A 14,641-nucleotide genomic window follows, 5' to 3' on the forward strand; every position below is an offset into this window, starting at 1 on the left:
GGGAATAATAGCTGGCGCTTGAGGTAGAACTGGTGCTGGCCGGGAATCCAAGCACTCTGCAGGTGTAAGCTGCATTTGTACACTCTCTGCTGCAGGTGTAGGCTACGTCTCATGATCTACCACAGGGCTCGCACGCATGGGGGACTTAGTACAACTCATATTCTCGATCAGGCTTTCAGAAAGCCTAGCAGTTTTCTCGGATGTGCCAACAGTCAAAGACTGTTCAGTAGAGGACCTCACTCTACCTACATCTATAATGTGGTAGTCAACTGGATCCTCTTCATTCTCATCAACTAAGAGAATATCCTCTGGAAGGAGAGGCTTTAAAATATCATATCTCGTGCAATACTCAAAGGAACCAGCAACTTTGGTCTCATCAAAGACAACATCAGAGGATTGAAAAGGGCACTTTTGCTCCAAGTCCTACATCTTCCAAATCTTGCCCGTATCATGGACATAGCCCAACATTGCACATCTCTTAAATCTTGGACCAAATTTCCTCTCAGTGTGCTGTGCCTCAGGAATCAACTTATAAGCTAGGCAGCCAAAACGGCAAAGGTGTAAAAGCGAAGGCTTCTTGCCATAAAGTACTTCATAGGGACTTTTATCTCCTAATATACGAGAGGATGAACGCACATGTAAATAAGTTGCTGTATTAATAGCTTTAGCCCACAAACTTGGGTCCAGCTTCGAGTCCAAGAGCAAACTTCTTCCTTTTGTTGCTATAGTCCTTATCATGCACTCAGATAGTCCATTTTTGTGCTGGGTATAGGGCGGAGCTGGCTCAAACAACACTCCTGATGCACGAAGAATGCCTCGAAAGAATTTATTGGAATATTCCCCTCTTCCATTGTCACATCTAAATCTGGTGACAGGGAACTGTAGAAACTGCTTTCCAATTCGGGTTATGAACTCTTGAAAACAGCGGGTAACTTCGGTAGCCTCTTTGGTTCACAGAAAATACACGGAAGTGTAGCGTGTATAGTCATCTATGTAGAGTATAAAGTAGCGAGCTCCTGAGCATGAAGGTACCGCGATAGGCCCAGCAAGGTCTGAGTGTATCAGCTCAAATGGGCGCATAGTTCTTGGAACAGGTTGGCAGATAGTTTTGCGCTACTGTCTCGCCAGTATACAAACTGTACAATCAACTAGGTCCTCTGTATCACTTGCGAATGGTTGTTGGAGAAAGTCACCTATAGCAACCTTTAAAGAGTGAAGGTTTAGGTAGGTGATTCTGGAGTGCCACAGTGCCCAAGACAACTTAGCGATAGAAGATCCAAATCTTGCAAGAAGCGCATGTGAAGTATGTATCGTGAAAGGTGAGCTACAAAGTTTCCAGAGCCCATCTTGGAGTACTGCTAATCGGTTCAGCTTTCTTGCCTTTCCTACGATCTCACAAGTCGTAGAGGAGAAGGTAATACTATACCTTTGATAGAGGCGAGCAACCGAGATGAGAGAGTATTTAAGCTTTGGAACATATAGAGCTTCAAGTTCCAAGACAGCACCTAACTTCAATCGAATCTGAATAGTGCCACGAGCAACCCCTAGCAATCGGCTTCCATCACTAATAAAAACTGGAACTGGTGCTGGAAGGGTTTTAATCGTATGAAACGCTCTTCTGTCATGGGTAAGATGATCAGACGCTCCACTATCAATGATCCAATTGGCCTGCTCCAGGGCAATCGAAGCAGTATCAACAGTGAGGGCATTTTCAGAAACATAAGATGCAATAAGAGCCTCTTCATTGTGATTCCCGGAGATGCGACTAGGCAGTGATGAATGGGAATCATTTGAATGGAGAGCTCGACTCCTTCGCTCAGCTCTTTGTTTGATAAAGCAATTCGCTTCTCGATGGCCTCTTTTGGTACAATAATTGCACACTAGCCCAGATCGTCCCTCATGCCTTCGGTTTTGACCTCTACCGAAGTTGGTGTTGCTGTATCTTCCTCGATTGTAGATGCGATTGTACTGTGAACCTCGCATCCTTCCTCAACTCGGAGTTGAATAGGTGATGCCTGCAGCAAGTGCTGTAGTCGAGGCTCCAACTGTGTTTGATCCACTCACATCATCTTTTCTTTCTCTAACATTAGGCTTGTTCCTTCCGGAGAATAGCCTCCACGAGCCAATCGATATCTAGGTCTGACTCAGAGAGTACTCAATCCATGGTAGGTAGGTACTCTTCTGAAAGGCGAGAGTTTAGAAGAGACACAAAGGAGCTTGGCGAGATTTCCATATCAGTACCAAGAAGTCTTGATTGTAGAGACTTCATTGCCGAAATCAGGTTGTTAATTTGCATCCCGGGCTCAAGATGCAGGGCGAAGAATTGACGCTGAAGTGTTAACCATCCAATTCGCGAAGCAGTAACGTCGTACCTTTTCCGAAGTGAAGCCCACATAGCAATAGGACAGTCAAGGCCACGAATGTGTTGCTTGGCTTGTTGGGTACAGGAGGTAAAAATCATTCCAAATGCTTGATTGATTTTATTTCGATATTCGGCGTAGGCTGGCTGCTGATCAGGTGTTGGAGGATTTTGATTTTTGAAGATGACATCGTAGGTTTGATCAGCTCTCATAAAAGCTTTAAGGTCCTCACTCCAATGGTGAAAATTTGATTTGTTAAGCTTTTGAGTCGTGCCAAATTTACAAGTAAAAATCTCTACTGTACCGGTAGCGGATGAAAAAAGTTTCGAAGTTCGATTGGATGTTGACATTGTGGCAACAATTGCAGGAGAGACAGGCGGGAGTGAGTAAAGAAGCCAACTGGAGTTACGCAGAACCCGGGCTCATAACCTGTTGGAAATTGAGGATGACAGACAGGATAAAACTAGTTGTCATTGCAACAGTAATAACTGAAAGGTGGGTTTTACGCAGTGGACTGAGTTGGCTCTAATGGTAATGAGGGAACCTTGTATTGTATGTGTGTGAAGAGTAGAGAATAAGGAGTGAGGAGAGTTTCATACAAGAGGTGTGGAGTGGAGTTCGTTGTCGACTTGAGGGTTGAGAAGGTTAAGAAGAAAAGAAAAGAAAAGAAATAAAAAGAAATAAGGTGAAAACTTTTCACTGCTTACGCGTCCTCATCTGAGAGGTACGCACACCACTGTAGCCTCCAGTCTGAGCTACGGGTACTTAACTGCCATTTTCAACAGGTTGAGAGTGATTAGTTGGAGTATGGTACCATGATATATGGCGACGTGTTGGGGAATAAGTGAATAGCGGGTGCTGGTTTCTTGATATGCGTGCTAACTAACTAACTAACTAACTGGCGGTCATTATTTCATTGTCCTTTTTGGCAAAATGTTTGAAGGTTTTTGGTATGAATGGTAGGGGGTTTCGTTCCATGGTGTTGTCTATTGAAATCTCTGGAGAGATCGTAGGAGCTTATTTTTCTTGGTCATGGCAGGAATACGGTTTGCGGGGAACGGGATGGGAGTGTATGCATATTTGCTGCGTGACCGTGCGAAATATGAGGAAACTACCGTACAGTATCTATCATACTTATCGTTGTTTCTGCCGCTGGTTAGTTTATCCGAAAACACAATCTCAGGTAACCAAGTCACTAGCTACATTATCCACAAACCTATCCTCACTCGGTAATTGAATTTGATCTCTTATTTCGTTTAGTTTTTTTTTTTTTTCTTTCAAAAAGAAGAAAGAAGAAAAAACCTTCAGATTTTGACCTCCCAACTCACCACGCCCTATCATCCATGAACATCCATCACACCCAGGTGAACATATCGTTCGAGGGGGGGATTAATCCCCACAGAACATATTCACCAACCACCAGCACGACAATTTAGTAACCAAGGCAATCCATCACAGAACATCCAAATCCAATTTTCCAAGCGCCAGTTGAGCCCACATAACAAGACCTCTTGAACGCGATGTGGATGTACAGTACAGTACATACAGTAGCACAGTACGAGTACAGTACAGTACAGTACCACCACCACCACCACAACTTTATAGATGCCCAACCTCACCTTTCCCTATCACTGCATATGATACAAATAACATTCATCATGCCTAAGGCCAGAAGCCACGCACACATCTAGACGTGAACATGTGATTGTAGGACGGGACGGGATCACGCAGGCGTAAAAGTACCCCCTAAACACACGCCGGTCATTCGTTCAAGATGTGTACAGTACTCGAGTACGAGTAAGGAAGAGGAAGGGGAGAAACCACTGCCGGGATCGTCTACTGTACTTACTAGTCCAGTGCAGTGAGTGAAAAATAGGGGGCTGTTCGAAATGCCGTGAGGTAGGTACTGTACTGTACTATCGCACAAGAGTCAAAACATGTGCGCCATATTTCCCATCCATCCATCCATCATGAGCTACACGACGTGCCAAGCCCGTACAGTACCCGGGCACAGGAAAAAAAAAATATCAAAATTACTCCTCACTTGGGTATCATATATTTTTTCATGTTTTTTTTTTTACCATTTTTACAAGTATTTCAGGGGAAGTCTGTTGCTGAGATATCCAGAGTCTTGATTAATAATTACTTCCGCAGCTGCCATAACTTTATTGCCTACCGCAGTTGCTTATCCTACTGCCTTGAAAAAAGGCAGGGGTTAGAGGTCAGAGTTTAGAAACTCCACTCCACTCCTTTCATGGTATTGTACTTGTATCTCATGGTATTTTAAACTTAGAGTCCTTGTTCTTCATGGTGTAAATTAAACGATTGCTCGGGTCTTCCCGGACTTTCCTTGGTGGGGTACATATCATTCGTGACCTGGATGGCCTTGCGAGTATAGTGTTAAGCTCGTGCTGCGGTGTGCTGTGGGATGTGATCGGCAGCTAGAGAGCGGATGGCGTCGTCTTGGGAAATGATATGGAGCAGGGGGGTATGATGGTTTATCTGGTGGTTCTAGGGGTGCATGTGCATTTGTTGTACTGGTATTGGACTGGGGGTCGATAACTGGATGGTATGGAAGGACACTGAAGATGAGCTTCGCGCACCGGGTATGATAATATTATCTGGCGTTTCTTTATAAGTTCCATCGTCTAAATCTCCAAGGATGGAACCGAAAAAAATTATCCAAAGTATGATATGAAACACAAACGCCGCAAATCAAATAAATAAATACAAAACATAATGGTACGCTATAAATCAGCCTTTCCTCCCCCGTGTAAAAAAATTAAAAAAACTACTCATCGATCCTCCGAGCTCTCAACTTCAACCCCTCATCACCCCTCTCAAGCTTCACCCACAACCTCTCACTAAGATCCTCCATTTCCTCCCACTCGCCCTCGCGAACACGATTCCTAGAATCCTCATCCAACCCATGAAACATCAGAGCCAGTGAGTTAGCACCCCAAGCACGCATCCCCCACTTCGTCTCCCCCTCTCGGCTCTTGACCACGATCGTCAGCAAGAATATCAAGGAGAAGACCCAAAGTGTCACCGGGAAAGCGAGCCACGGCCACCTCACACGAATGAAGGACTGCTTCGCCATAGTCGTTCCGTTCACCGGCGGGGTCAGACCGTCAAAGTCTCTAACGCGATTGGTCATGGCGGTGGCCACGCGGGACATCACCTCCGTCACATTCGCCTGAGTGCTGAAGCCCTGCATTAGGTCCGACGAGAAAACACGACTATATCCTGACCCCTTAGCCCATCCTGATAAGAGATTCGTAACGCCCTTGGGACCCTGAATAGACTCCTGTGCCAGTGGGGTAATCACGAAGGAAGTCACCTGGGTCCCATTAGTCAACGAAAAGCTCCGCTCCCCATTGGTCCCGTTGGTAATGTCCGTATTCGTAGAAATGACTTCTTCGGCGTAAACCCCCTTATGAACCTTCGCGCTCACGGTCTTGACGCACCAGAAGAGCGCACACTCCGTACCATGATACTTCGGCGGCCAATTTCCGTTCTCGCTGCGAGCCTGCAAATGCGCCAGGGTGGAAAACGGACTACTCCTGCTCGCAACCCCGCTATTCAGCATGGTCGAGCTGCCTAAAGCGAGGTAGGTCTGGTTCAGGATGGTGTTGATGTTGTTGTTATCCGGCTGCTGCCAGCTCTGCGCCCTCATCCCACCGAACTCGGCCGTGCAGAGGTTGTCCGCGTCGCAGCTGGACTGCACTTTGTCGCTGACATCGAAGCACTCGCTGCACACTGCTAGCGTTGCGAACGGCGGGAACTCGCAGTTCCCACTAGTGCAGGTGAAGAATGGTTGGTTCACCGTAGAGAATTTCCCCGTGGAGGAGCCGGAGAGCGCAGCGTTGTAGATTGATGAGAGGAGAGAGAAGGAGATCTCCGGAGTGGTCGTGCCGGAAGTGGTCACGTTTTGGTATGTGTCGAAGCGCTCGGCGCGGGTCACCGTTGAGGTTGAGTTGGGTTGGATTATGGAGCGGTTGGGGTATGAGAGAAGTTGCTGTTGTGCAACGCCGAGTCCCATTGAGCAAACCATTAGGAGGGCCCCCAAACATCCCAGACCCCTAGTCAAACATCCCAAGTCAGTAAAACGTGATTACCTCGGCCAATTCGTGATAACATACCACCCCTTCTGCCTCCAGCACAACTTCAGGGCCCCCAATGGGCCCCTCGAGGCCTGATTATAAACCTCCACATCCGCCAACCTCCTCTCCCTCTTCGAAAACCAAAGCCACATCAACTGTCCCATGCACTCGTCGATAGGCACCAACAAGGAAGCCCTCGACAATGTCGACAGCAACGACAATATAGCATTAACACTGATGCCCCCGGACGACCAACTCCACGCCGGAATCGCACGATCATCGAAAAGCAACAGCACGATCGTGCTCGCGACAATGGCCAGGAATGAGACCAGGATGGCGAGCCATTCCCACGCCCAGTAGTCTATCCTTCGCTTTTTGCGGTGGAGAGGGAAGGTGGGGCTGGATTTGGCGTCCGGGTCGAGCATTGTGTGGTGCTGGTATGGCTCTCGGAGGGGAATTGTGTCTTCGAACCTGTCTCTATTCGACATTTCTCTCTTTTGTTCTCGAGTTGGCGGGAGGTCGCGTAATGTACTGTGCTCTATTCCCGGAGCGGTGCGGTGCTCAATTCTTTGATTAAAGTTAAGGGGGCGGAAGAAGGAAAGAAAGATGGAAGAAGGAAAATCCCGAAATTAGCAAAAGTACGGGAAATTCCTCTTGTTTTATCAATTACGGGTTACCGCTAGTACTGTACCGGTACTCGAGTAGTTTGGCTGATCCAACCTGACTGTGCTATTGTACTCGAATACCCCTCCCCGCTGAACGCCCGGTCCTAAAAGCATGGTTGGCTACAGGACCTTATTTATTACCTATTGTGGCAAAGAACTTGTGTACCGTAGGGGAGATTAACCTGATAGGATCACTCTGGAGTGGATACGATGCTAGAGTCACCCGGCCACACCGTGCCACCATGAAGACTTCCTCTACGGTGCTGTGCGGCCGGTACCGGGGGTGAGCATACGGTGGGTGAGGCGATTTCAGTTTTCACTGGCCAAAATGTGGTGAGTGGACGGTAAAAAAACTTGAGTACCGTATGGAACCAAGTGCTATCCTTAGAGTTGTCCCCTCTGGTAGGGTCTTTGGTGTTTCCTTGTTTTCCCCATGCCTCTCAGTGGGGCTGAGCAGCTCTTTTTTCTCCCCTTTTCCAAAGTAGGGAATTGTCGAACTGCAGCATCGCACACGGTACTACTGCTCGTACTACCGGTACTCGACCAAAGGGGGGGGTACAGGGGATTGGGAAATGCATGGCCAATCACCCGTGTGTATCTGTGCGCGCAAGCGAAATTATCCTGAATGTTCAGGACTCCTTGCCTGGGACGAGCATACTCGAGTACAGTACCGGTAGGGTCGTGAAGGAAAGTATTGTGGCGGTGCTCTACTATTATAACTCTATTCTCGGTCTCTGCGAGAGAGCACACCGCCACAGAATCCTCATCCCCCTCTGTTTTCCCCCAGCCCACCCACCGTACTCGAGTGCACCGGTACCGTATTATCAGCAAATTGTGTGACTGGAGCCACGGTCAGCTTACCCCATGCTGCTGCATGCAGGTGTGAAAAGTGTCTTTTTTTTTTTTTTTTCCCTTGGCTGGCTCCACACCGTTTGTCCTTTTTTTCCTCTCGACGCCACGGTAGGGGTTCGGATTGGTTCCCTTACTGAGAGGGGTAAAGCTCGGTGCCGAGAGATGGAAATGGGTTGTGGGAAATTGGGTTCGGGAAAAGAAAGGAGAAAATCCTGGATAGTCAAAGTAATTCCATGCTTTTTCCACCCTGCTGGTTCACCATCGCTGCTGGGATAATTAGCAACACACCTCGCCCACCCCTGAGCACCAATACCTGTACTTGTAGCGCAGTAACATTGGGAAGGGTGGTGGTGGTGGGTCGACCTTTATGGTAAGGAGCAACTTTATTCAGACGGATGATGACATAAGCACTTTCTCCTACCGGTATCGTATGATCTGATACCCCGCAGATCGCTCTCGCAAACTACGCCCATCACCAACCACGCACTCAATCTGCGAAACTCCACAGCTAGACAATTACCATCAATCGGACCCAGGCGGACAGATGTTTGCTAATCATCAAAACTCAGCATACTAACCGCCAACCGTGACCCGCTTCCATCTCTGCATTGTATGCATGCCCAGGATTATAAAAATTTGGGCGTAAAACCATCAGTTCCCTCCACACATTTCCATGTCTGAATACAGGCACAACACCATGCTCAACAAATTGACGCGTAGGGTTAGGGTTATCCCGAACGAAGGGTAAATGAAGTTTGTACGAATATCCTATGAGCGATATGATAAGTGCAGTCCACCATCAGCCCTAAAAAAACGAAATCAGGGGAGGGATAAAAGTGCCACCACCCCCCCCCCCCCCCACACGAGGAATCAGGTTTGATCGGATTAGAAGAATGAATTGCTTTCGAACACATAGACTACTCGTACCGTACCGCAAGTTGTGATTTTTAAACTTGTTCGTTGTCTGCTGTGGTGGATCCTTGTGCCTCTTGCCTGGCGATTAGCTTACTGTGCTATGCTACCCATTACATACACGTTGCCAAAGATAGACTAGTACTCACTCGTAAGCAACTCGACTTGAGTCCGCTTTTTGCCCCCAGCGGGTTGATTAGATTTTCTCATAAAGCGATAGCTCTCCACGGGCGCAGGACTTCTTTCTACTTGTAGGACCCGGGACCATGTCTGACTAATATCCGATCCATCCAGTCCATAACTGGGGCGGTACGCTCGAGTCATTATGGTACGGTACCCCTGGCCTTAGCTTAATTTGACTCGATCGCATCCCAAGACGAGGGAAAAGAAACTTAGCGTGGAGGGGTGTGTGTCTGGTAGACGTGATTATAATTGCGCGATTCGATACAGAATCATGGTTTCGAGTAATGATTAAAAAAAGGTGGTTTCGTTCCGATTTGGATACATATCGTTGATTTGTGGCGATCAATATATTGATAACTGATTATCATTTTAAAAATTACGGTAGGGGGGATGGATCAGTTTCAAGTTAGGGCTGAAGTGAAGTGCGAGTTACACGCATTTCATCATTTCTGGAAGGAAAAAATCTGTTTTTGATCCCGTGATTTGAAACCGGAAGGGGCTAGCGCGCCAAATGAGATATATATTATGATAGCGATTTTAACCTCTCAGCAATTTAGTTATTATTTCGAGCCACGACTCGGATACTAAAGGGGCTGTACTGACCTGACAGCTCCATCCACCACTAATACCACCGGGAGGAAGAAAATGGCAATTAATTCATAATCGCAAGCCTGATCATAATCCAATTAATCTCGGAAAATCATGTTTGGGACCGTTGCGATTTCAGTTGTTCGATAGAATTCTGGAGTCAAGAGTGAGCCATTCGGGAGTAAAAGATTTCTGCCCCAAAGAAGAAAAAAAAAAGCCCTCATTGGGCCTCTAGTGTTCCTACGGTAGGAGGCACCGCAGTACCTTGCAGACACACCTTGCTCTGCGGATGGCCAAGACCCAAAGAATCAATCCGCCACGCGCAGTTAGTGAGTGACCCGGAAACAGCAAGTCGGCCTGACACAGTGAGGTTTTGGCTGCACTTTATTTTCGACCGTAGGCAGTCAAGGTGTCATTTAGATTCAACGGCTGGAAGGGGGGTATTATGCCTGATGCGTGGTCCTACGCGCTCCATTGTGTGCTAGGTTTGGGGGCGGTGAAAAGGGTAGACGTGGGGAGTGTGTGATGAAGGTGGGTATGATATTGTTTCAAGAGATGGTAGATAACGTGGAGTGGGGGGGACGGCATTATGCGTTATTGATAGGTTAGATCGGAAATATCCCAGGGTCGTGAAATTGAAATTGTGGTTTACACTGTTGGGTTCACTATTCCACCTTCTCCCCGAAAAGGCGCTGACGCATGAGCACTGGGCCAACTGAAGGAGTTGGGGGGTTTTTGTGCAGCTCCGTATCATACAAAGGGCATTCGTTCTATCGCTGCCAGCTGCCGGTTGAACCCCCCAAGCAGAGTATGAATGATGCCGGTAACCGGGTGTGAGAGGATAAATAGTATCCGTTAGCAGAGATATCTGTAACGAGTGATAATCGGTGATATAACGACGCCTGCTAACCAAGAAAGGAATCGCCGCTTCATGGGTTTTCTATTCCCGCTAGCATGCACATATCGCATACATATACACACATGCCAATGCCTCCAGGGCATCGGGTGCCAAAAGAACTATTTACACACCCCTCCCTCTTACTCTGGCTAAAAAATCCACTCGTACGTCTCCTCAACAATTACCTCCAACTTCCCTACCACATCCTCCACGTTCCTCCCAACACTGACTTCGTAGACTCCCTTCTCGGCCCTCCACTTTCCCACACTCGGTTCAAAGTAACCAGCGGCAAACTCGTCCAGCACAACCTTTACAACTTTCTCCTCCCCCGGCCGTAAGTCGACTTTCGCAAAACCCTTGAGTTCCTTGGTGGGCCTCCCGACCGGTGGGGACCCGGCTCTGGGCGATATGTAGACCTGCACTGTCTCGCTGCTGGCCACTTTGCCAGTGTTCTTGATGGCCATTTCGACGGTCGCCGTGGCGCCCGGTGCGAGGGTGTTTTTGCCTCCAGCGAATCTTGGTGAGGAGAGGGAGAAGGTGGTATATGAGAGACCGAAGCCAAAGGGGAAGAGTACGGGGACCTCGCGGGAGACGTAGTGTCTGTATCCAACAAACACACCTTCACTGTACTGCACTTCGCTCTCCGCGCCAGAGTCACCAAAGTTGCCCCAGGATGGATTGTCCTCCACCCTTTTCGGGAAGCTGATGGGGAGCCTGCCTCCAGGTGCCCTCTTCCCGAGAAGCACGTCGGCAAGCGCGTTCCCAGCTTCCTGTCCTTGGTACCAGACCTGTAGCAGCCCCTGCACCTCGTCCAGCCACGGCATGCTCACCGCGCACCCGGATTGGTTCACCACGATGGTTCGCGGGTTGGCCTTCGCGACGGCGGAGATCAGCTTGTTTTGCTTTCCCGGCAAATCCATGCCATGTCTGTCGTAGCCCTCGGATTCCCATTCGTTGTTCATGCCGACCACCACCACCGCCACGTCCGATTCTCCGGCAAGCGCCGCGGCTCGGGAGATGTGCTCCTGTGCATCGCGGACGAGGTCGACGCCCAGCCGGATCCCAACGGCGGATGCAAAGTCGAGGCTGTCGTTGCCCGTGTCTGGGGGCTCCTGATCGGGGGATTTAGTGGTCGACTCGGTGACGAGTTTGTACCATTCGCCGGATCGGAGTGTTATCTTTTTGGTGATTTCCTTGGAACCGGAGGTGAAGAAGAGTTCCCCGGCTTCCGTCCAGTGGGTGTGGTCCAGGAAGAGCTCGTCGTTCACGTATAACTTGGTTGGCCCGACGGCCCCGAGTCCCAGGATATGTTCTCCCGAGGCTTCCGGGGTGAAGTATGCTGTTAGTCGGACGCTGTAGTCCTTGTCCTCCAGGCGGGGGGGTTTCCCGTCCATGAGGAAGATGGTGGAGGTTTTAGTCGTCCTGGCTTCCGCCACTTCCCCCTGGCATTCGCGGCCTTGGAAGAATTCGAGGATCATGCCTTCTTTTCCGCCTTTCGGTGAGGTCTTCACTCGACCTCCGGTGATGGGGAACGTCTTTACCCATTTTTCTGTCTGACAGCCAATCTCGTAATTCACTTCTATGCCGTGCTCTTTCGCCGCTTCTCGAATGGAGTCGAGGGGGTTGGTGAGGTAATGTGGGTTCAAGTTTGCAGATCCACCGCCTCCAGCAATGCACTCATTTGCGTTGGGGCCTATCCAGGCTATCTTCTTGACGGAGGTCGAGATAGGAAGAGCATTGCTCTCGTTCTTGAGCAGGACAATCCCCTCAGCACCGGTTTTTCGGATGAGTGCTCGATGCTCTGGCTTGTCGTTCGCCATCTCTGGTTCCTCGCCGAAGCGTCCCCACTTGCCACTCCTCGCAATGAGCTCTAGCACATGCCGGGCTCCGGTCTTGACGGCCGCTAGGAGTTTGGTGTCATTGTTTGATTCTTCGATCGCCTTGAGAAGGTTCTCTCCACGGCGGTGGGCCGGGCCGGGCATTTCTAGGTCGAGTCCTGCTTTGATAGAATCAACGGCGTCATGAGTTCCGCCCCAGTCAGACATTACCAGCCCATCGTATCCCCATTCTTTCCGAAGCACTTGCTTCATAGTGAAGTCGTTGACGTCCGCATGTTGCTATAATCCCCGTTAGCATCCCTCAAACACAGGGGAAAAGCTAGAGAAAACTCGCCCCATTAACAGCATTATAAGAGCACATAATTGCCCAGGGACCCGCATCCCTCATCGCAATCTCAAACGGCTTCAAGTAAATCTCCCTCAGGGTCCTCTCGTCGATGATCTCGTTGACGGTGAACCTGTTCGTCTCCTGCTCGTTCGCGACAAAATGCTTCATGGCGACTGAAACACCTTTGGACTGCACTCCGTTCACATACGCCGCTGCCAGTTTCCCGGACAGGTAGGGGTCCTCGGAGAAGGATTCGAAGTTCCGCCCGCCGAGTGGGGACCTGTGATTGCATGCGGTCGGGGCCAGGAGGACGTTTGCCTGTTTGCTCTGGGCCTCTTCGCTGAGTGCTTCGCCGACGTTGCGGATCAAACTCGTGTCCCAGGTGGCGGCGAGGGAGACACCAGAGGGGAAGAATGCTGCCTGGTTTATTTTCACCCACGCCATCAGTTCACCGACCCAAGTCAATTGCACGGAGGGGAGCAAGAAGACCTTCGTCCCGTTAGAAAAGAACTGCCCCCGAGCTCCGCTGGGCCCATCGGTAGCCTTGATACCAGCAACACGGCCTTGAATCTCCACAGTTCTCCAAAAGTCGGCGCCGGCGAGCAATGAGACTTGCTCTTCTAGACTCAATCCTTCCAGCGTCTCGTCCACCTCCTTTTGTAAACCTTTTGGTAAAGATTTGATAGCCATTTTTCGATGGGGAGAGATTCGGACTTTCATCTCGAGTGTGTCGTTTTAGCTGGATTTGGGGTTTAGGGGGTGGGGGGCTGGGAAGTGGCATTTATAAACCAAGTTTTGGAGAGTTGGTGGGTACAGCAGAAATACACACTCTTGCTGATTAGTTTGTAAAGCGTAGATACATTTGACGGGTGGTGGGTTACTTTGTTTCTTCCCTATCTAGGTTTTCTCTGCTACTACCGTCTACTGGAGTGCCGTGGACTACTAAAAGCATTATACAGTAGTGAACGTGGCCGTCAGATCGCCTAACCGAATAGCCGTGCCAAGCCCCCTCCTTACCTCTCTGGACTTGACAGGAAAAAGGCTTCATACGGGGAATCTCGGGGGAGTTGGGAAGTGTGGTGGTGGTTGTGGTGGTGGTAGTGCAAATCGATTAGGTCGGGGAGTATCGCTCAAATTACCGGGTCACCAATCATCAGCCCAATATTTTTTCCGTTCCACTTCTACTTGTAGTTTTTCCGGGGAAAGCGGGGGAACCTGGACTCGTGTGAAACTGGCTTGGGTATTTGTTATCGTATGGATGGCGTGGACTAGATCCGCCCTTTCCATTGTCCTACCTTAGAAGAGAGAGCCACACGCGGCCCATCCCGGCTTCACCCCTCCCCCCCCAAACAACTGTCCTTTGGAGTTATCATGTGTTTACTGTGCTACTATCTACCGTATGGCCCATTGGAAGGTGTTGGGTTGTTCAATCGTACCTCCCCGAAGAGACGAAGTCTGCGTCGGTCACTGTTTTTCTTTTTTGTTCTGGACTGTTTGTGCGGTACAGTACTGTAAAGTTTCTGGATTGGTGAATGGCCAGCTAGGAGGAGGTTACGTGGGGGTAGATACCCGAGACTCCCCTAGTATTTTTGCAGAGGTTGTTGGCGGTGGTTGATGTTGTATCATATGATACTCTGTATTATACACCAAGCTTGCTGGACAAATCAATCGAAACCTTCCACTTGATCTGAAATTTTGCTGGATTGGGGAATATTCCCGTTTCTCTTCTTGAAAGTACTTTCCACCGGGAAAAGAGAATAAGCGTTTGAATCTGGACCCTTGAATCCAAAACCGTGCTAGGAGTCGGAATTGAAGCTTTAGCACAACATATCCAACTTCAACATCATATCCTGACCGCCTATCGATCAAAGCAAGTAACGCACAAACAGAACCGACCAAGCGTGCTCACAAACC

The 14,641-nt window shown here is 49.1% G+C and overlaps 3 protein-coding genes; all 3 read right to left on the reverse strand.

Moving 5' to 3' along the window:
* Positions 1 to 5,151: 5,151 nt before the first annotated feature.
* On the reverse strand, positions 5,152 to 7,209 carry GSTUM_00003222001 (uncharacterized protein; the record flags this gene model as incomplete). XM_002836859.2 has 2 exons in its annotated part: positions 6,503 to 7,209; positions 5,152 to 6,442 (listed from the first exon to the last, which is right to left on the reverse strand). The coding sequence occupies exons 1-2, from the start codon at positions 6,886 to 6,888 to the stop codon at positions 5,152 to 5,154; spliced, it is 1,677 nt and encodes a 558-aa protein (XP_002836905.1). The 5' UTR covers positions 6,889 to 7,209.
* Positions 7,210 to 10,570: 3,361 nt separating this feature from the next.
* GSTUM_00003223001 (uncharacterized protein) lies at positions 10,571 to 12,543 on the reverse strand (the record flags this gene model as incomplete). XM_002836860.2 has 2 exons in its annotated part: positions 10,571 to 11,673; positions 12,073 to 12,543. 2 exons carry the CDS (start codon positions 12,541 to 12,543, stop codon positions 10,711 to 10,713), a joined length of 1,434 nt encoding a protein of 477 aa, XP_002836906.1. The 3' UTR covers positions 10,571 to 10,710.
* Positions 12,544 to 12,598: 55 nt separating this feature from the next.
* GSTUM_00003224001 (uncharacterized protein) lies at positions 12,599 to 13,552 on the reverse strand (the record flags this gene model as incomplete). XM_002836861.2 has 3 exons in its annotated part: positions 13,217 to 13,552; positions 12,730 to 13,147; positions 12,599 to 12,678 (listed from the first exon to the last, which is right to left on the reverse strand). The coding sequence occupies exons 1-3, from the start codon at positions 13,415 to 13,417 to the stop codon at positions 12,599 to 12,601; spliced, it is 699 nt and encodes a 232-aa protein (XP_002836907.1). The 5' UTR covers positions 13,418 to 13,552.
* Between the last annotated feature and the right edge of the window lie 1,089 nt (positions 13,553 to 14,641).

This window comes from Tuber melanosporum, assembly GCF_000151645.1.
Source record: "Tuber melanosporum whole genome shotgun sequence assembly, scaffold_163, strain Mel28".
Lineage (NCBI taxonomy): Eukaryota > Fungi > Ascomycota > Pezizomycetes > Pezizales > Tuberaceae > Tuber > Tuber melanosporum.